The 22,745-nt window shown below is 39.9% G+C and overlaps 1 protein-coding gene across 8 annotated transcripts in view; it reads left to right on the top strand.

The window, feature by feature from the left end:
• Positions 1-22,745, top strand: part of SYNCRIP (synaptotagmin binding cytoplasmic RNA interacting protein) — a 35,922-nt gene that overhangs the window by 4,390 nt on the left and 8,787 nt on the right. For 6 of the 8 annotated variants that reach the window (XM_009205623.2, XM_009205621.2, XM_003897866.4 and 3 more), the window contains 6 exons: positions 2,420-2,533; positions 2,633-2,809; positions 15,842-15,977; positions 17,270-17,475; positions 20,544-20,693; positions 21,021-21,142. In XM_009205623.2, the coding sequence (XP_009203887.1) occupies positions 2,420-2,533; positions 2,633-2,809; positions 15,842-15,977; positions 17,270-17,475; positions 20,544-20,693; positions 21,021-21,142 (905 nt within the window). The remainder of the gene's footprint in view (positions 1-2,419; positions 2,534-2,632; positions 2,810-15,841; positions 15,978-17,269; positions 17,476-20,543; positions 20,694-21,020; positions 21,143-22,745) is intronic. The other 2 variants (XM_021937576.2, XM_021937577.2) reach the window with 2 other exon arrangements.

The following is a 22,745-nucleotide window of genomic DNA, read 5'->3' as shown; positions in this document are numbered from 1 at the left end:
AAAGCCTAGAATATGGAAAAGGTTGGTATATGGATTTAGCTGTTTAAAGATAGCCATGAATTTGAGGCTTTCACAGATCTAGCTGTGAGTGAATTGAGTTTTATCTGTAAATCTAGTTTTTCCATAAAAGTGGTGTATAGTTGTCTCGATTGTAATTCAGTTGTAATTAAGTCTGCATTTGTGAGCTAGATAGAACTTACTAAAATTTTTAAACTTTCAGTTTGTGACTTTCAGTTTATTTTGGAAAGGGATGGCTTAATTTTTTTTTTTTGGTGGGGAGACAGTCTCACTCTGTCGCCCAGGCTGGAGTGCAGTGGTGTGATCTTGGCTCACTGCAACCTCCACCTCGCGGGTTCAATCAGTTCTCCTGCCTCAGCCTCCTGAGTAGCTGGGAATACAGGCTGGCACCACCAGACCCAGCTAATTTTTGTATTTTTAGCAGAGATGAGGTTTCAGCATGTTGGCCAGGATGGTCTCGATCTCTTGACCTCATGACCCACCCTCCTCAGCCTCACAGTCCTGAGATTACAGGTGTGAGCCACCACACCTGTCCGCTTAAATTTTTAATGAGACCTAAGTTGTGGTAAGATGGCATAGAGACATTTTTAGAGGAAGTCTGACAGAGGGAATAAATTTTTCCTTTCTGTTTTTATGGATTGACAAAAAGTGTTATTTGGGTCATAACGATTAAGGTTAAAAAACTCCTTTATAGCACAGGGATTACATGTGAGAAAATGGAAAGATGAGTTATTACTGATTTAGTTTATGTTATAATCATAGATGTGAGCAAGTTTATGAATGTTTTTATGAATTACAGTATTTTTCATAAACATTTAGTGTCCTTTGAGTTAGAAGTTTTTTTTTTTTTTTTTTTTTTTTTTTTTTTTTGAGAGGGAGTCTCACTCTGTCGTCCAGGCTGGAGTGCAGTGGTGTGATCTCGGCTCACTGCAAGCTCTGCCTCCCGGGTTCACGCCATTCTCCTGCCTCAGCCTCCCGAGCAGCTGGGACTACAGGCGCCCGCCACCGCGCCCAGCTAATTTTTTGTATTTTTAGTAGAGACGGGGTTTCACTGTGGTCTCGATCTCCTGACCTTGTGATCCGCCCGCCTCAGCCTCCCAAAGTGCTGGGATTACAGGCGTGAGCCACCACGCCCGGCCTGAGTTAGAAGTTTTAAAAGTCTGTCCAGTAATTTTCAGAGACTGAGGTGACCCTAAATAATAGCATTTTGATACATTTTGTCAGATGGCTAGGGTTAGTCTGTTTTTATTTCAGAATGTACTAGCTAATGGAATTGGTTTTGTTTGGGAAACCACTTTTGTGCTTGGTGGTTGAGACAGTGGAGAAGGGGAATAATTTGACTTTTTTCCTTCAGATAATGGAGGACTATGCTTCTTTTTTTGTTTGTTTTTTGTTTTCTGTTTTTTGTGACGGAGTCTCGCTCTGTCACCCAGGCTGGAGTGCAGTGACGCTGTCTTGGCTCACTGCAACCTCTGCCCCTCCAGGTTTAAGCAGTTCTCTGCCTCAGCCTGTGGAGTAGCTGGGATTACAGGTGCGTGCCACAACGCCGGGCTAATTATTTGTATTTTTAGTGGAGACGGGGTTTCACCATCTTGGCCAGCCTGGTTTTGAACTCCTGACCTTGTGATCCACCCGCCTCGGCCTCCGAAAGTGTTGGAATTACAGGTGTGAGCCACCACACCCAGCCTATACTTCTTTCTATACTTTGCCTAGAATAGGAATAAATTCTTAATGCTTTGAGTAAATATGAGTTGTGTAAATTTTAACAGTACTTTTTGGGAATTAAAATGTAGAGGTTATGTAATGTTGCAGTCTCATAAAGTTTTAAAAGTCATTTTGGCTGTTACTTTTTCTGAATGACCCATGCTATCCCATGAAATATGGCACATAAATGTCAAATAATAATAGGAGATTTTTTTCGCTGTAGCTCCCAAGTTTCTAGACTTGGTTTGGGAAGTGTAATTTCTTCTGAGGTTGGCACAATGCCCAGAATGGCGTATAACCAGAGTGGGGTTATACGTAATTTATTGGGTAAAAGATCCAGACTTGAAAGATACTCAACCAAGTTAGGTACAATCATTTTTTAAGGTGGTGTTAACAGAGTAATACATTCTGTCTTGAAAGTTGCTAATGGATTGATCTTTTTGTTGTCCATTAAGCACACTATTCAATTAAGTAGAGACTAGAAAGTAATTTGAACAAGACCCTGGAATTTTGGTAATAATTTAGAAGTATAGCAAGTACACATTAAGGGGAAATTTTGAAACAGATATCACAAACTTGTTTATGAGGGAACATGCCAAGATAATTGGAAAGATTTGAGCAAGGTGGATGTTAACTGCTAAACGTATGGGTGTGGTCTAGTGAATTAAATGTATTAATGACGTTTGAACTTTTCAAGGCACTCTTGGAAAGAACAGGCTACACACTTGATGTGACCACTGGACAGAGGAAGTATGGGGGACCACCTCCAGATTCCGTTTATTCAGGTCAGCAGCCTTCTGTTGGCACTGAGGTAAAGCAACTAAAAACTTGTACCTTTTGTAGTGAAAGCACAGGTGTCTGGTTTCCTAAAGCAATTCTCCATGGTTTTTACTTAATATTTAATTTGCAGATATTTGTGGGAAAGATCCCAAGAGATCTATTTGAGGATGAACTTGTTCCTTTATTTGAGAAAGCTGGACCTATATGGGATCTTCGTCTAATGATGGATCCACTCACTGGTCTCAATAGAGGTTATGCGTTTGTCACTTTCTGTACAAAAGAAGCAGCTCAGGAGGCTGTTAAACTGGTAAGTTGTCCTTTTTTTCCCTTCAGTTTTCACGTTCACTGTCTTTAATATCAAGTTTTTTTCTTATTGTGCCTAAGAGTTACCAAACATTTCTTGAAGTACTGATTTAGGCAGGTGTTTTTTTTCTTTTTTTTCCATATCACTGTGCAAGCATTGTAGTGATATTCTTTGCATGTATAGTTGATAGGATTCCACATCTAAAAGGCAGCATGGTAGAATTCCTAGCAGTTGGTTCTTAGAAACATCTGGCTTAGTGATGTTTTTTGTCTGTTTGTTTAAATTTATAGGGATGTGAAAAGATTTAAGAAAAGTAACTGTGGTAAGGGCTCTCATACTTCCTGGCCGTACCTGAGCCATCCCTTTTTCTAAAATAATTCACAAAAGACATTGTGATACATTTCTAGTTGATGAAACAAAAGATTTTATGGTGAGTGGCAATATTTGATTTAAAAATACCAGACGTTAGGTAAGGACCTGGTAATTTTTCCAGCTTTTTAAAAAAGGAAATCTTCTCTTCTCTTCTCTTCTCTTCTCACCGAGTTTCTCTCTTTTTGCCCAGACTGAAGTGGTGTGATTTCGGCTCACTGCAGCCTCCACCCCTTAGGTTCAAGTGATTTTCATGCCTCAGCCTCCCGAGTAGCTGGGATTATAGGCACCTGGTGCTATGTCCAGCTAATTTTTGTATTTTTAGTACAGATGGGGTTTCGCCATGTTGGCCAGGCTGGTCTCGAACTCCTGACCTCAGGTGATCCACTTGCCTCGGCCTCCCAAAGTGCTGGGATTATAGGCACGAGCCACCACACCCGGCCAGAAAGAGATTTTAATATTTTAAATTACAGTTTATATAACTCCTTTAAACTAGCTTTATTAAGTTCTGTGACTGAAGTGATTCTGCATTTTATAGTTGAAGAGTTGGGGCCTAATTTAAACCCATAGAATGTATCAAGCAATACACCTGGGGAGAACTTTTGTACAGGATAGCTCACTGTGCCACGTTTGTTAAATTTGCTTTATCTGGCTTGTATATCCTGTGGGTAATTCCAGACAAACTTAAAAAATCTTCAGACTGATTTTTTTTCCCCTCCCTCCTGAGTTTTCCCCCTTCCCTTATCGTGAGGTCTATCACTTTTAAGCAAGCCTTAAAGAGAAAAATAAAACTCGTAAGTCTTCCTTTTCTTTTTTTTGGGGAGATAGAATCTCATTCTGTCACCTAGGCAGGAGTGCAGTGGTGTGATCTTGGCTCACTGCAATCTCCGCCTCCCAGGTTCAAGCAATTCTCGTACCTCAGCCTCTCTCCGATAGCTGGGGTTACAGGCATGCACCACCACACCTGGCTACATTTTGTATTTTTGGTAGAGACAAGGTTTCACTATGTTGGCCAGACTGGTCATGAACTCCTGACCTCAGATGATCTGCCTGCCTCAGTCCCGCAAAGTGCTGGAATTGCAGACGTGTGCCACTGCACCCGGCCAAGTCTTCCTTTTCTGTATTGCGTGAATACCTCCAACTGGTTTGCATAATTGAGTATGATGGAAGTTTAACAGTAAAAAAGTATGCTACTTGAAAGAATATAAGTCTTTACAAAGAGAATTTGGGAATTTAGATATTTCTTTTCAAATCATGTCAGATTTTTCCCTTAAAAGAGTGCTTTCTATTTTAGAGGGAATTCAGATATACTGGTAACCTTTGAGTTGTCAAAATTTTAGTTTCAGCAGTTGAATTTGAGGGGCATTTCGAGCTCTAGAAAGAGGTACCTTAGAAATCTTTTAGTTTTTATTATTTGTTTTTTGAGACAAAGTCTCTGTCACCCAGGCTGGAGTGTGGTGGGCATGATCTTGCCTCACTGCAACATCTGCCTCCTGGGCTCAAGCGATTCTCCTGCTGCAGCTGCAGCCACCGAGTAGCTGGGAAAACAGGTGCGTACCACCACGCCAGGCTAATTTTTGTATATCTAGTAAAGACAGGGTTATGTTGGCCAGGCCGGTCTCAAACTCCTGACCTCAAGTGATCTGCCCGCCTTGACCTCCCAAAGTGCTGGGAGGACAGACATGAGCCACTGTGGCTGGCAGGTTGGTCTTGAACTCGTGGCCTCAAGCCATCCTCATACTTCAGCTTCCCAAAGTACAAGGATTACTGGCATGAGCCACCTTGCCTGGCCCAAAATCCTTTAATCTCGTATAAAAGAATAGAATATTTTTGCCAAGTAGCAATAAAGTAGCAGTAAGTGAAAATACAGAATGATCTAGTAAGCAATGAGGTATCTGAACTACAGAAAGTTAATACAGTGGGCCCTCTGTACCATGGGTCCTGCCTTCACAGTTTCAGCTAGCTGAGGATTGAAGATACTCCAAAAAAACCCAATAAAAAAATAGCAGTACACCAGTGTGTGAGAGAATGTTCATGGGTTATATGCAAACACTACGCTATTTAAGAGAGTTGAGGATTCATGGATTTTGGTATGGGTTCCTGGAACCAGTCCCCTATATGTACTGAGGGACCACTGCAGAATGTAGCTAGTGGTATCAGATCCATTTTTTAACATTTTGAAAAAGAATCATTAAACTGACATTGTAGGTTACTTAATTGTTGCCATCAAAATATACCAGTTATGGTAGGTGACCACTGTAACTTATTTATAGATGTTTTCCAGAAACCTTACAGTAAAGATACATCATTAGAGGAAGATAGTTTATAACCCATTAGTAACACAGTGATTTTGAGTGCCAGTAGACACTTGGAAATGTTTCCATTTGTACAGTTGCCTTGTTTAATAAATAAATTCCAAAATTGCATTGCTGTAGGCTGCTTAGAATATAGTCTTATTAATATAGTTTTTAAATATAATGGAGAAATTTCTGTAGATAATCAGGCGTTCTTTTCGATTGACCTAGGAATTAACTCTTGTCCTAAAACTTTCTACATTTCTTTCTGTGTTTCTCTGTCTTGATCCGAGTCCTTTTCTGGGGTCATAATTTTTTGGTACTACCTGATTAATAGGAGACTTTGCATTTTGTTGTCTTTTAAAAGATACTTCTGGCAGGGTGTGGTTGCTCACATCTGTAGTCCCAGCACTTTGGGAGGCTGAGGTGGAAGGATTGATTGAAACCAACCTGGGAAACATAGACCCCCATCTGTACCAAAAAGGTAACAGATTAGCCAGGCATGGTGGCGTGCACCTGTGGTCCCAGGAGGTCAAGGCTGCAATGACCTGTGATCATGCCACCGCACTCCAGCCTGGGCAACAGAGACCCTGTCTGAAAAAACCAGAAAGGGGGAAAAAAATATTTCCAATGGTAGCTATTGATATACAGCCACTAGGATATATTGGTCATATAATCATTTGCTTTTTTTGACTTTTCAGTACATTTTTTTGAAACGGAGTCTCCCTCTGTTGCCCAGGTTGGAGTGCAGTGGTGTGATCTTGATTCTCTGCAACCTCTGCCTCCTGGGTTCAAGTGATACTCCTGCCTCAGCCCCCTGAGTAGCTGGGATTACAGGTGCGTGCCACCATGCCTAGCTAATTTTTGTATCTTTAGTAGAGATGGGGTTTCACCATGTTGGCCGGGCTGGTCTCAAACTCCTGACCTCAGACTCGGCCTCCCAAAGTGCTGGGAGTACAGGTGTGAGCCACCACACCCAGCCTACTTTTAAGTAAATGGTTTATTTAATTAAATTAATTAATTAATTAATTAATTTGTTTGTTTATTTATTTGAGAGGGAGTCTCACTCTGTTGCCCAGGCTGGAGTGCAATGGCACGATCTTGGCTCACTACAAGCTCCGCCTCCCAGGTTCACGCCATTCTCCTGCCTCAGCCTCCTGAGTAGCTGGGAGTACAGGCACCCACCACTATGCCCAGCTAATTTTTTTTGTATTTTTTTTTAGTAGAGACGGGGTTTCACCCTGTAATCCAGGATAGTCTCGATCTCCTGACCTCGTGATCCACCTGCCTCAGCCTCCCAGAGTGCTAGGATTACAGGCGTGAGCCACTGCGCCCAGCCTTAAGTAAATTGTTTTAATTATTATTATTATTTTTGGAGGCTGGGTGTCACTCTGTTGCCCTTGCTGGGGTGCAGTGTCATGATCAAAGCTTACTAACCTTGAACTCCTGGGCTTACGTGATCTTCCTGCCTCAGCTTCCTAAGCAGCTGGGACTACGAGGGCACCACCATGCTAGGTTAATTTTTAAACTTGTAGAGGTGTTGTCTCACTATGTTGTCCAGGCTAATCTTGAACCCTTGGCCTCAAGCAGTCTTCCTGCCTTGGCTTCCCAAATTGCTGGGATTACAGGGGTGAGCCACTGTGTCTGGTCATTGTCTGCTTTTTTTAAAAGGATGCTTTACTGTGGGTAGGATCTGGTGGATTTGCTTTAGCACAACAAAGAACTAGATTTTAGAGAAAGTGAAGTAATTGAAACATTGTAGAGAAAATATAAATCCCAAGTTGTTTGGATACACTTTGTATTCATTTGTGGATGTGAATACCCCTTTCCTAAGTATATTCTTCAAGGGCGCATACTTTGGAAACTATCTCTACTGTGTTACCTTTTGAGAGATTCTACTTGTTACAATTCTGTCCAAAGTGAATTTTTAATTAAAGTGCCATTCTAGTTATATATAACTAAATGCTGGGAAAGTGCCTTGTGCCTCCGTTGCATTATTTATAGATCAGACAAGATTGAAGCACCTCTGTCTGGAGGAATATCTTAGGTTGAGATAGTTTTAGGTATTTGGCATTGTTTTTTTAATACTGATACAGCAATGATTAGTTTCTCTAGATTAAATAATAGTATTGTAGACTTTATATTTGTATGTGGACTTACAAAAATGGGTTAATTGATGTTAACAGTTGAAGAAGCATGAAGTTAATTAAAAGCAACTGCAAGTTTCTTAAATGACCCTGATTCTAGCCAACATCTACCTTTATTTTGAGGAATGAAAAAAATCCATTTGCAAATGATGATAATCTAGCTAGGGAAGTAATATCTAAACTTGTGAAAAGGTGATTAATAGCTACTACTCGAATGCTTGTTAAGGGTCAGGAGCTTTGCTAGATGCTATGTTATTACCTTTAAATTCTGCCTCAACAACCCTTTCTGCCAGGTTGTGGAAATAGACTTGCCTGAGACGATTCAGCTAAACATCCCAGCCCTAGTTTCATGCCGGGTTTCTTTAACTGAGGTCCCTATTGTTAGACATAACAATTTAAGGCAACTCTACAATTTACGTCACCAGGTAGCCTGATAACTTTAAATTATGCAGTGGTTTAGGTAGTGTTAAAGAGTTAAGTAGGTTCCATCTGTTGCCAAAATATTTTGGCATCTGACACTTTTTATCATCTTCACTGCTACTACCCTAGTCTAAGGTACCATTTGTACCACTCAGACTACTGAAGAAACCTAGCTAGTCTCACTGCCTTCTGTTGCCCTTTATATTTGGCAACATCGATTAGATTACAGCATTCCTATGCTGAAAAATGACTTACAGACAAGACCCTATTCAGATAAGTTCCTTCTTCTTTTCCCCGCTCTTCCTTTAATTACCCTTTTAGCCATGCTTCTTAGTCTTTTTTGTCTTTCAAATAAGCCATGGTGTTTTTTGTTGTTGTTGTTGTTTTTTCCTTCTTTGTTTTGAGACGGAGTCTTGCTCAGTTGCCCAGGCTGGAGTGCAGTGGCACGATCTTGGCTCACTGCAGGCTCCGCCTCCCGGGTTCATGCCATTCTCCTGCCTCAGCCTCCCAAGTAGCTGGGACTACAGGCGCCCGCCACTACACCTGGCTATTTTTTTTTTTTTTGTATTTTTAGTAGAGACCGGGTTTCACCCTGTTAGCCAGGATGGTCTTGATCTCCTGACCTCGTGATCCGCCCATCTCGGCCTCCCAAAGTGCTGGGATTACAGGCGGGAGCCACCGCGCCTGGCCGGTTTTTTTTTTTTTTTTTTTTTTTTTTTGAGACAGTCACACTCTGTCACCCAGGCTGGAGGGCAGTGGTGCGATCACAGCTCACTGCAACCTCTGCCTCCTGGGTTCAAGCAGTTCTGCCTCAGCCACCGAGTTGCTGGGATTACAGGTGTGCACCACCATGCCTGGCTAATTTTTGTATTTTTAGTAGAGATGGGGTTTTGCCATGTTGGCCACACTGGTCTCGAACTCCTGAGCTCAACAGATTTGCCCACCTCAGCCTCCCAAATTACTGGGATTACAGGCGTGAGCCACCGTGCCCAGCCAAGCCATGGCCATTATCGTTTTAAGGCTGCCTTCTGCTGTTCTGCTTTTCGTAGCGGTTGAAAGCAGCCCGTTTATGACTGATGCTTTCTTTTCAGGTAAGATGACATTGAGCACCTTACCACCAGTTGCCCCCATGACAGTATTCTAAGAATGGTAAATTAGATTTTGCTTGGATGAGCTTGTAATTATTTTTTGACTTTGTAAATTATTTACATGTCTTTTCCCATTAGAATATATATATTTTTTCTCTCTCCCTAACATTTAGAACTGTGCCCCAATATATAGTAGGTGCTCGATAAATAACCTGACTAGCTGACCACTGCTCTCTGATATTCCTGTGTAACTCATGAACCATTTGCTGCTTTAATAGCCTCCATTTACAATTCTGTGCTACTAGCTGCCCTATGATTAGGGTGAATTAATAGGTGGTGATGCTTTCTTCCCTTACTCACCTAGGGGATGTTTGGAAATAGACATGTTGATTTAAAGACCATGGAGAAGGGCAGGCAGGTGTGTTTGTGTATTTGTGTGGTATGTTGCTGGAATTGGAGCCCAAGGGTAGTGATGCTGCAGTTCAATGACAATCTTAAATAATGGAAATATCCTGATGAGATACTAAATGTCTGTGTACAAACATTGGAGATCTGTTTGCACATAACAAGTTATTTTATTTTATTTTATTTTTTTTTTGAGACGGAGTCTCGCTCTGTCGCCTAGGCTGGAGTGCGGCAGTGGCACAATCTCAGCTCACTGCAAGCTCCGCCTCTCAGGTTTACGCCATTCTCCTGCTTCAGTCTCCTGAGTAGCTGGGACTACAGGCGCCTGGCTAATTTTTTTGTATTTTTAGTAGAGACGGGGTTTCACCGTGTTAGCCAGTATGGTCTTGATCTCCTGACCTTGTGATCCTCCCATCTCGGCCTCCCAAAGTGCTGGAATTACAGGCGTGAGCCACTGTGCCCAGCCCACAAGTTATTATTTTGATAGCTCTGATGGTTTTAGTCACCAGATTGGTTGTGTATACAGTCATGATGTGTGTACAACCCTTTTTTTTTTTTTTTTTGAGACAAATCTTCACTCTGTCACCAAGGCTGGAGCGCAGTGGGGCTGTTTCAGCTCACTGCAACCTCTGCCTCCTGGGTTCAGGAGATTCTCCTGCCTCTGCCTCCTGAGTAGCTGGGACTACAGGAGCCGCCACCATGCCTGGCTAATTTTGTTTTGTTTTGATACGGAATCTCGCCCTGTTGCCCAGGCTGGAGTGCAGGTGAGTGCCACCACGCCCAGCTGATTTTTGTATTTTTAATAGAGATGGGGTTTCACCATATTGGCCAGGCTGGTCTCCAACTCCTAACCTTGTGATCCGCCCACCTCGGCCTCCCAAAATACTGGGATTACAGGCATGAGCCACTACACCTGGCCTTTTTTTTTTTTTGTATTTTTAGTATGTTGACCAGGCTGATCTCAAACTCCCAACCTCCAGTGATCCATTTGACTCGGCCTTATGTACAGCCATTTTGATGAATGTAGTTGACAAGATAGGTTCAGAGATATTTTAATAATAATTTAGCAAATAGTGTGTTTAGCATGAAAACTTTTTCTGCAGATAGGTTCTTAAGAGAGTTTGTAGAACATGAAAGACTGCTGTTAACAGTGGAAGCAAATGGTGCAAAGGGTAAAGGAAGGATGAAGGGAGACTGGGTTAGGTTGTTGGAGAAGGCTTTGCAATAAAGCGGTTTGAGCAGCACAGTGAAGAGAAAAGGTGGATCTAGTTGAGGCAGTGTTTTGTGGAAATAAAACTTGTAATAAAGTCAATGCCAGCAGTTAGTTCATACTAAGCTGCATAGCACCCCTCACCCCCTTTTTGAGCCCTGGTGTGGGTGGCATGATGTAAATGGCTGAATAATGAAGATTATTTGAATAAAGAGAACAAAGGCCAGGAGGAGGGTGGCAGCAAGAGAAAGGAGAAAGGTGGGAGATTTTGGAAAGAGAAAGGCTATAGTGGTATGCTCTAGGTTGTATTCTGGTTTTTATCAACAATTGAAAGTGTAGTTGGACTGTTTATGATATGTTTGGTAACTTGAATCTGCATGCAGTAATTAATGCCTTGGATGACGGTCAGGATCTGAAAAAATCTTGATAGCCTGAAAAAGAAACTTAGCATCTATCAAGATGGAATTGACTAAAGTCAAGTATTTACACTAGTTTAACAAGTAAGCTGTGATGTCAGTAATGTGTGGTTGCCAAATAAGCTAGGATAACAGACAATTTGTAAGAGTGGTATGGTGTCTAGAAGTGGAAAATTAGTAATAAGCTCCAGTTTATTCTAGACTCCTGTTTCAGTCTGCACTGACAATATTGTGTTAGAGTGTCACTCTATAGTGACACTTGTCAGTATTTCTTGGAGGTATCAGGGAAGCAATGATTAGCCAAGCATAGGGAACAACTGAGTCATGTGCATGTGTGCCAGGTATATGAAATGCTGTCATTTGGGGGAAATAAATAGGTTTATTTAAGGAAGTAGATTTTGGCTCATTGTGAAGAAGGCTTTATAATTAAGAAATCTTTAGGCCGGGTACGGTGGATCATGCCTGTAATCCCAGCTCCCAGCATTTTGGGAGGCTGAGGCGGGCGGATCACCCGAGGTCAGAAGTTCGAGACCAGCCTGGCCAATGTTGTGAAACCCTGTCTCTACTGAAAATACAAAAATTAGCAGGGTGTGGTGGCGCACGCCTGTGGTCCCAGCTATTAGGGAGGCTGAGGCAGGAGAATCACTTGAACCGGGGAGGAGGAGGCTGCAGTGAGCCGAAATCGCGTCACTGCACTCCATTCTGGGTGTCAGAGCGAGACTCAGTCTCAAAAAAAAAAAAAAAAATCTTTAATGTGGATGGCTTTGGAGGTAGTGGCTTTGCTGAGAAGAGTTAGGACTAAGCAGCCTCTTCTGGATCAGATTCCAAATTTGACATTGCTGAATTTCTGAGAATTTGGTGATTACGAAGGAAGGACTTAAAAGTGACTTAAAATTTTGAGCCTTGATGACAGGGATGTTCCAGACTGTACTACTGTTTTGGTGTTCTTAAAAACTGAAGCCTCACATTGATTCATGATCATAATTAATCTTCATTTTCTGTTTGCTTCATCTCACTGTGGTATTGAGCTTGAAAGCTAGATTTTCACAGCTAACTTAAGATCCAGGGCCAACCTTTCTAGAGTGGGAAAGATGAGACTTTTTTGTTTTTCTGTGCTCATGTTTTTATACCACTGTAGTGACCTGATACATTTACCTCTTGAATTAGGGTTTACTAGTATTAAATTAGAATCTCTTATTCACATTTGTTTTTTGTATTGCCCCCTTCACCATCTAACTCACTGTTACCCATCTTGCTGGGATAAGTGGTTTTTTTTGTTTTTGTTTTTAGGGTGATAGAGTGTCATTAGCGTAAGAAAGGTTAAGCAATTCAAGTATACGTACAAAAAAAGCATGCGGAATCCATAGATGGGGCGTTGCTTTAGGAAATGTTAATTTCTAGGTCCTACTTCTGTTATAGTTGGACAATATACCCATAGAGTCTCCTTACTTTGTTCGTTTAATGACTTACTTTCATTGGAGAGCCAATTTACTCTCTGTGTTGCCTATAATAGTATAATTGTTCCAAGTTTTTTTTTTTATTTTTATTTTTTGTAGAGACGGAGTCTTGCTCTGTCGCCCAGGCTGGAGTGCAGTGGCGCGATCTCCTGCCGCCCAGGTTCAAGCGATTCTCCTGCCTCAGCCTCCCGAGTAGCTGGGATTACAAGTGCCTGCCACCACTCCCGGCTAATTTCTTTTGTATTTTAGTAGAGATGGGGTTTCACTATGTTGCCCAGGCTGATCTTGAACTCCTGAGCTTGGGCAATTTGCCTGCCTCGGCCTCCCAAAAGTGCTAGGAGTACAGGCATGAGCCACGGTGCCCGGCCCAAGTTTTTTGAATTGAAAAAATGTGGGTAGGGAGGAATCAGCAGTTTATTTTATAAATCCTGCTAAATCTTTGTGTTATTTATGTTGTTCAGAGACCATATCCATCCTTTGTACTTTGTACCTACCATGCCTTGGCTAACTTGATTAGCATCAGGGTTAGTGATGATGGGTAGGAAAGAAAAAAATGGTCTTTCTGTAGATAATAATGGTCATTAATAATTTGAAGCAACATTGTTAATGTTGATGGTTAATGGAAGTGTTGCCTATGTTACAGATTAGCTGTCTTCTCTATATTTCTTTGATTGTTGCCTTGATGGAATGTTTCCATTGTCTTTTGTTTTGCCTTTGCCTCCTAGATTTCTTACAAGGATTTTGGTTCCTCTTAATGGTGTATTTTCTTGGTAGAACTAAGAATTCAAGTTTTTGTTGGAAGTTTTTTAGTATTAGGTATTTTCTTATAGTTAATAGCTCCTGTTTTTAGAGCGTTTGGAAAATACCAGTTCCTCCCTCATTATACCAAAATCCGTCATCCCCAGAATTACTCCTGTTTTCGCCTTTACACACTTGGTATTTCTTTCCACCTTTTCCTGATATTTTAATTGTTTTTGTTAATTACTAGAATTAGTGATTGGACGACCAATTTGAAAACCACTGATTTGTTGCTAAGGCTGGCTGCTTGATGTTAAATTATAAGAATCTAGGGAATGCACATATTTTAAAGTAATTTATTGTGTTCTTAGTTTAATTTTATTTGTAAAATAAGGCATTATAATCTACTTGTCCGTAATTCTGTGCAATGATGGATTCAGCCATAGCTCTGCTACATTCAGGTAACATATTTCGGCGTTAAAAGATTATTAGTCTGATGGAAGAGAAAGACATGAATGCTATGTGAGAAAACAAAGTATGTGGCAGGAGTTTTCAACCTCAGCACTGCTGATCTTTTAGACTAGATAATTATTTGTGACAGCCTGTCTTCTGAGTTGTAAGATGTTTATCAGCATCCTTCTGTCTACCCACTAGATACCAGCAGCAAGTCCCCGCATCTTTCCAAGTTGTGACAATCAAGAATGTCAAACGACTTCTGGGGGGCAAAATCACTTCTGTTGAGAACTGTTGGTCTGTGTTAACATGGAGGAGTATTTTGTTGACCCTTTTAGGATTTATGGATTGAAGTATTGGGTGGTCGAACTCAATTTACAAGTATCCAGAGGAGTTTGTGTGGTAAAAGTTTCAGGGAAGGAAGGCAATATCTTCAGAGCCATAGGAGTATAAAAACTGCATGTGGCCTGGCGTGGTGGGTCACACCTGTAATCCCAGCACTTTGGGAGGCCGATGCGGATGGATCACAAGATCAGGAGTTCAGAGACCAGCCTGGCCAACATGGTAAAACCTTGTCTCTACTAAAAATACAAAAAATAGCTGGGTGTGGTGGCAAGTGCCTATAATCCCAGCTATACTCGGGAGGCAGAGGGAGGAGAATTGCTTGAACCCAGAAGGCAGAGGTTGCAGTGAGCCAAGATAGTGCCACTGCACTCCAGGCTGGGCGGCAGAGCAAGACTCTGTCTCGGGAAACACACACACAAAAAAACCCCGCATGTTTAAAAGTTAATATAAAAAGGTATTTGAGAGAGAAAGGAGAAGTAACAGGAGTCATCTTTCTAATTTTTTTAACCTTGTGCCTCTGGCATAAATGTAGAGAAATGGAGATAAACCTGGGATCAGGATGGCCACGCACTTGAATAGCCTGTACAGAATAGTGGGGTAGAAAACAATACATTTTTCTGAACTAGAGGTATGGTGTTTGAACCTTATTAAATTTTGACAAGATGGAGAAAGGGACAGGGAGGACTCAACTTTCTGAATTACATGTTTTCTTCTGTTATGCCTGCTGTACCTAGCAAGAATGGGCATAATAGAAGAATGGTTTCTTTTGCTATAAGGTGGTTCTATAAAGTTGTATGGAAATTGATGTTGGTTCTTTAGTTTGTGTAGCTCCACATGTAGAATAGATTTTGAGGTTAGGTGTGGTAGGATTAATCAATAATTTTTGCCGCTGCTGCCACCATTATTAGTAACATAAATTTTGAGGTGGTAATTTTAACCCGTATAATGCACTTTTCTAGATTACTTGGATACTTTTGAACTTGGGTTTGTAAATAATACTAATTGGTTGATTTGTCATTTTAACACATTGCTTTTTGCCTCTGCTTTATGGTAATCTGGGATATGGTTACTTGAAAATTAAATTCACTTTTTACTGTCATTTTAAAGTTGTTTCTATATCCTTTTGCTGTGACCAATCTACTTTTCTTTCTCCTTCATAACTTTGTTATATGCATAATGAAAATGAAATGGGGAAAAAGTACAGTTGGATTCAGAAATAAAGCTGTCTTTTTAGACTTAAATATTTGAAGCCCGAAATTTCTTATTGCAACTTTTGATAAGAGGAAGGGAAGATGGAAAAATAGATTTAGGTGCTGGTTAACAGAAAGGCAGAGATCTTGCTGATCTTGGGATCAATTTTCCTTGTGTGAGAGTAACTGGTTGACGGGATGAATTTAAGTAAAAGTTAAGTTTTTGAGGAGCTGGCACTTTTTGAATTTAAATAAGCTGCTGCAGATCTTATTTCTAATTAATCAAGTAAAGGATTTAATAACCTTTTATTTGCATTAAATTGGTTCATAAACTTGTCCAATGGGTCTTGTTAATATAATCTGTTTCTCATAATTCCTTTGTATGGGAATTAAGGTAAACTAGTTTTTAAAGGATGATTTGCTCTTGTGTATCTTTTATAATAAACTCTTCTAGTTGTATATTATAAGTAATTTAAAACATGATGCACTTTTTATCTTTTCAGTATAATAATCATGAAATTCGTTCTGGAAAACACATTGGTGTCTGCATCTCGGTTGCCAACAATAGGCTTTTTGTGGGCTCTATTCCTAAGAGTAAAACCAAGGAACAGATTCTTGAAGAATTTAGCAAAGTAACAGGTAAGTTGGATTTATTTGGAATGAGGTGCAGCTTTTAATAATGAAGATAATAGCATATTTCTGTCTGTTAGGCATTGTTCTAAATACAATTATTGACTCATCAAATCCTCACTACAACTTTATAAAATGTAGGTAACCCCATTTTTCAGATTAGAAAAACAGGCATTCGGGGATTTTGGAAATAACTCGCCAAATGTTATACAAGTTAGTAGAGAATACAGCTAGGATTTGAATTCATTCTGCAAAATCATTGTTCTTTCCATGTTTTGGAAGATTGTATTTCTTTGTGTGTTCTTTCTCTAGGTGTTAGTTGATGTTCTTAGTAGACTTATGTGAATAATGATTGATTTTTTTCAAATTACAGGAATAATAAGTATTGCCATAGCAGAGTTGTTTTTTTGAGACAGTCTTGCTTTGTCGCCCAGGCTGGAGTGTGGTGGTGTGATCTTGGCTCCCTGAAGCCTCTACCTCCCAGGTTCAAGCAATTCTCCTGCCTCAGCCTCCTGAGTAGCTGGGATTACAGGCGCGCACCACCACACCTGGCTGATTTTTGTATTTTTTGTAGAGGTGGGGTTTCACCATATTGGCCAGGCTGGTCTTGAACTCCTGACCTCCAGTGATCTGCTCACCTCGGCCCCCCAGAGTGTTGCCATTACAGGCGTGAGCCACCGCACCTGGCCCATAAACAGAGTTTATATATTGTCAACATGATAAAAATTTTTTTGAACTGTAAAATGTCTTTTATAACAACTTTTAAATGACAGGTTGCTTTTATTAGAAAATATTTTGGTCTGCCAGCAGAGTCTAACAAATTATCAGCCTGTTATCAACCTTCAGGACACTGGAAATTTTTATGCAGTACTTATAACTTCTATTTTATTTGAAATAAAGCCATTGATATCTAAGACCAGAAAAGTGCCATTAAAAAGAATTTAAGTGTTTGCATAATAAAAAAAATAGCCATGTTTGATCTATACTGCTGTTTTCTTACAACAGTTATATGAAGATTTTTTATCTGCTGCTCTGATTTAATTAGTGAAAGCAAAAACAGTCCTTAGGTCTAATTAAAAGAACAAATGTTTTTCTGGAGATTTCTGTGTTGAAAAAATCGGAAACAGATTAGGAAAATAATCTGGACCTAGTTTTTGATAGTCTTTTATAAAGCTGTCTAGTGAAGAAAAGAGATGACTTTTCATTTTGATATTTAAGTAGTATATTAGATAAATCCTTTGATCCAGTTATATTTGCTAGTTATTTTGTCTAATTTCCCTGGAATGGTTGCTTACTTGCAGAGGGTCTTACAGACGTCATTTTATACCACCAACCAGATGACAAGAAAAAAAACAGAGGCTTTTGCTTTCTTGAATATGAAGATCACAAAACAGCTGCCCAGGCAAGGCGTAGGTTAATGAGTGGTAAAGTCAAGGTCTGGGGGAATGTTGGAACTGTTGAATGGGCTGATCCTATAGAAGATCCTGATCCTGAGGTTATGGCAAAGGTAATGATAGTCAAGTTAAAAATCTTTTTTGAGGGATTAATGGGAGAAGGGCCGGGGGGTTGGGGGAAACATAAAATGAATTGTATACATTTTTTTATTTTTTGAGACAGTCTCTCTCTCGTTTCCCAGGCTGGAGTGCCATAGTGCCATCTTGGTTCACTGCAACCTCCGCCTCCCGGGTTCAAGTGATTCTCCTGCCTCCCAAGTAGCTGGGATTACAGGCGCCCGGCACCACACCTGGCTAATTTTTGTTATTTTTAGTAGAGCTGGGGTTTCACCATGTTGGTCAGGCTGGCCTCGAACTCCTGAGCTTGGGATCCACCCACCTCAGCCTCCCAAAGTGCTGGGATTACAGGCGTGAGGCTACTGTGCCTGGCCCTGTACACATTTTTTTAAACCATATTTTTGGAGTTGGGAGAAATGTTCTTTACTAAGGGACTAGGCAGTGCACACTGGAAATACCATGTGCCTACAAAGTGAAAACAGAAATTGATTCGTGGATACTTAGCCATAATTGTATAGCCATCACAATCTTATAATGAAGTAGCCTACATGCTGTAGACAGTTCACTTCCATTTTGTGTGTTTTTTAAGAGCAATTTGAGTTTTTGAGAATGGCACCATTAGTTTACATGGTTTTGGGGTTAAAAGTCTTACTCCTAAAAATAGTAAATTATACTGGCCCCAGCAGAGCTGCTTGCAGTTACATTTAGCCATTATTAGGTATCTTGGTTTCAGCAGTCAGTGGAGACATTCTATGAGAATAAACATTCCTTGAGTCAACACTTTATTACACATTAGTGCAGTAATTTGCAGTTATTGTTTCTCTCCTTTGTCCTCTTTTTTTCTTTTTTCGTAAGAGACAGGGTCTAGGTCTCTGGCCCAGGGCTAGAGTTCAGGGGCATGATCATAGCTCACTGTAGCCCCAGGCTCAAGAGATCTTCTCACCTCAGCCTACCGAGCAGCTAGAACTACAGGTGTGTACCAACATACCTGGCTAATTTTTTAAAAAATTTTTTGTAGAGACAGTTAGTCTCCCTGTGCTGCCCAGGCTGGTCTTAAGAACTCTTAGCCTGAAGGAATCCTGCTTCCCAAAATGCTGGGATTACAGGCATGAGCCACCATGCCCCAGTTACCCTTTGTCTTTTAAGAATTCTCCCTTTATTTCTTAGAGGTTAGGTGTCAGATACCACTAGTTCAGTTAAATTGAGGGTAATGTGAACTGCCAGGGAACTATAAATATTATTGAAGGATAAGTGTTCTTAGAGAAAAGAAAATAGTTAGGATTCTTTTTTCCTCTGGCCTGTGAAGTCTCATTGGGTTAGCACTTTAGATTAACACATTCAGATGGCATTCAAGTATTTTAGGAGGAAGTGATAATGTTAGTGACAAGATTAAATTTTGTAATTGTACTTTGGGAAGCTTTCAGGATTGAGAGAACTGTTTATCTTATTTTGAACATTCCTTCCCCCTTTAAGATTTCAAAAGCAAGTTCTAATTAGTTTTGATCACTTGTGTTAAGTGCTAAACATTCAATAGCTCTCTTAAGAGGGCATGGTATTTACTTTGTTAGGAAAAGATTATCTTTTTTTAATTGCAAAATGATTAATTAATAATTATTACTGATGTAGCCTGTAGTCTACATTTTCTTTTTCATAGACTTCATTAGAGCAGTTTTAGTTTTAGTTTTAGGTTTATAGCAGAAAGCACAGAATTTCCATATGACTTCTGCCCCCTACACAGGCACGGCCTTCCTCACTGCTAGTATCCTGCACTGGAATAGTATGTTTTTTAAAATTGATGGACATAGATTGATCACCCAAAGTCTATAGTGTACATGAGGTCTCACTCCAGATGTATGTTCTGTGGGTTTGGAGAAATGTAAACCGTGTTTCCATCATAGTATTATACAGAATAGTTTCACTGCCCTAAAATTCCTCTGTCCTGTGCTTAGTCTTCCCTCTCCATTCAACCACTGTCAGTCACTGTCTCCCTAGTTTTGCCTTCTCAGAATGTTACATAGTTGGACCATACATTATGTAACCTTCACATTGTCTTCTTTCTCTTAGTAATACATATTTAAAGTTCTTCTGTGTCATTTTGTGGCTTTTTACTTACTTCTTTATATCAGTTATAATATTCCTTCTGTACGTGCCACAATTGTCCATTCTCCCACTTAAGGACATCTTGGTTTCTTCCAACTTTTGGAAAAAATTTTTTTTCCTCTTTTGAGACAGAGTCTCTCTCTGTCACCCAGGCTGGAGTGCAGCGGCACGATCTCAGCTTACTGCAACCTCTGCTTCCTGGGTTAAAGCATTTCTTATGCTTCAGCCTCCCGAATAGCTGGAACTATAGGCACGTGCCTTCGCACCCAACAAATTTTTGTATTTTTGTAGAGACAGGGTTTCACTGTGTTGGCCAGGCTGGTCTTGAGCTCCTGACCTCAGGTGATCCACCCGCCTCAGCCTCCCAAACTGCTGGGATTACAGGCAGGAGCCACTGCATCTGGCAAATTTTTGGCAATTACAAATAAAGCTTACTGTAAACATCCCTGTGTAAGTTTTTGTGTGCATGTAAGTTTTCAACTCTGGGTAAATAAGGAGCAGGATTGCTGGGTCATACGAAAGTGTGTGTTTAGTTTTGTAAGAAATCGCCAAACTGTCTTTCAAAAGGGCTATACCATTTTGCATTCCCGTCAGCAGTGAATGAGAGTTTCTGTTGCTCTGCATTCTTACCTGCATTTATAGTGTGTTGGATTTTGGCCATACTAATAGTTTCAACTTGCAGCTCCCGAATGACAGATTATATTGAGCATCTTCATGAGATTCTTTGCCATCTGTGTATCTTTTTTTGCAAAGCATCTATTTCAGGTCTTTCAACATGATCTAGCAGTTCTGCTCCTTGATATTTACCCAAGGAGTTGAAAACTTTTTTTTTTTTTTTGTATTCTGACGTTCTTCTAATGGATTGTGATTTAAGTTAACTTTGTAGGGTAGGGTGGTAGGGTGGTGGCATCTTAGAAATTGAACTCTTTGGAAATAATACGGGGTTTTTTTTTCTTCCCCCTAGGTAAAAGTGCTGTTTGTACGCAACCTTGCCAATACTGTAACAGAAGAGATTTTAGAAAAGGCATTTAGTCAGTTTGGGAAACTGGAACGAGTGAAGAAGTTAAAAGATTATGCATTCATTCATTTTGATGAACGAGATGGTGCTGTCAAGGTAAATATGGTGGAATTATAGGCATCTAAATCAGACTAACAACTTCTGGTCATCTTAGAATCTCAAAATAGTTTTACAAATTGGAGGAAACTTGGAAGTCCATGGAATCCACTCAAACTAAAACCGTTTGGTTTTAGTGAGCTTGGCAGTTTTCTAAGTAAAAATGAAAAATAGTTGAAGATCTGCATCTTTATATAAAATTATCTGACTGTCTGCAGGGGGCTTTCTGTTGTCTTTCCCGCATTAATGATAATTGATTTTCTAGCTTTAAATGAATCATAATTGTCTGGAAGTCCTATTTTTATATTGACTATTTAATTTTTTAAGGCTATGGAAGAAATGAATGGCAAAGACTTGGAGGGAGAAAATATTGAAATTGTTTTTGCCAAGCCACCAGATCAGAAAAGGAAAGAAAGAAAAGCTCAGAGGCAAGCAGCAAAAAATCAAATGTGAGTGAAATTTGTATACTTAAAAATTGTATAAATTTTAATATTGATACACTAATTGGAAAATAACAGGTGTTGATCACACTTGTTAAACAAATGCATAATATCCCTTTAAAGAAGACTTGAACGCTTTGAGTCATAGGGAAACACCAATGATCTAAAAAAGTATTTATTGAACTCTTACTATTGACCACATTTGTGAAAATAATCAGAATTGTAAATAAGTGGAATTTTGGTAAATTGGCAAAATGAAAAATCTGTGTAGCATTTTTTTGTTTTGTTTTGGGAGACGGAGTCTCGTTTTGTCACTAAGGCTAGAGTGCAGTGGCGCTCTTTCAGCTCACTGCAACCTCCACCTCCTGGGTTCATGGGATTCTCCTGCCTCAGCCTCCTGAATAGCTGGGTTACAGGCATGCGCCACCATGCCTGGTAATTTTTGTATTTTTTTTTTAGTAGAGGTTATGTTTCGTCATATTGACCAGGCTGGTCTTGAACTCCTGACCTCAGGTGATCCGCCCGCCTCTGCCTCCCAAAGTGCTGGGATTACTGAGCCACGACGCCTGGCCTATCTAGCATATTTTCTACGTATTTTATAGAATGTTCTCTTGAAAATGTCTTAAATATTAGCCGTCCAAACATCTTCATATGTTTGGTTAAAGGGTAGAGAGTTTTTTCTCTGAGAGGTAGGAAATACTAAATCTCTATTCATGATAGACTGTTTCTTCACCAGTAGTGCCCGTTGCCACCCCCAAAATTTCATGTGCCATGGATGGATTTTGAAAATGGAATGAGTATTAAAATTATAACAGTGTGATAAGAAAACAAGTAGATGTGCAATGAGTTATACTAATTAGGGAGACCTTTTTAGAGAATCTGTAAATAGGTATCTGCTTAAGACTGAAGGAAACAGTTGGGTAAGAATTGAAGTTAGCTCCTAAAAAGTTAGTCATTGATTTCCTAGAAGAGGGGTAATTGTTGTCGAATGTGAGAACAATAATCACTGTTAATACTATTCAAGGTTAATTTTCTGTTGATTGCCCTGTTTGGGATTCAAAAGGAGAGGATGCTTCTACATATTTCTGTTACTTCTTAATCAGGGAATTGATCAAGTTCTAGTTTCTGCAGTTAATTGTGCAGTTGGACAAGTTGGCAAGCTCTGAGCCTCAATTTCTTCAATTCTAAAATGGGATCAGACTTAATTATGTAATAGCTCTTGTACTGTGATTATCCAAGTGACCCATGCTTGTTCTGGGACCAAAGAAAATATATTTTGTAGGTTTGATGATAGTGTAAAAGAAGGAAGACTACAAAGAGTTAGTTTTAATGCTCCATATTGCAAACTCCTGGATATACTAAAGGCAGTGTAAAATAACTTCTTTATATTTCTTTCAGAAGATGATATATGGTTAATTTATTAAAGCAGGAGAGTGTAAATACAGGAGATTATATTAGATAATGTGATTAGAGCAGTTAAATTTGTTACTTGATAGAGGGTGATGCTAAATAGAAGGTGGAGGATGTCTGTTAATATTTGAAAAGGAGTACACATAAAAGGGATGATTACATGTTACTTTTGTACTTTAACTTGCTACAGTCTTTTTTTTTT

This window comes from Papio anubis, chromosome 6 (assembly GCF_008728515.1).
Source record: "Papio anubis isolate 15944 chromosome 6, Panubis1.0, whole genome shotgun sequence".
NCBI lineage: Eukaryota > Metazoa > Chordata > Mammalia > Primates > Cercopithecidae > Papio > Papio anubis.
Note: the sequence above shows the minus strand (reverse complement) of the source record. Positions and strands in the feature narration are given on the sequence as shown.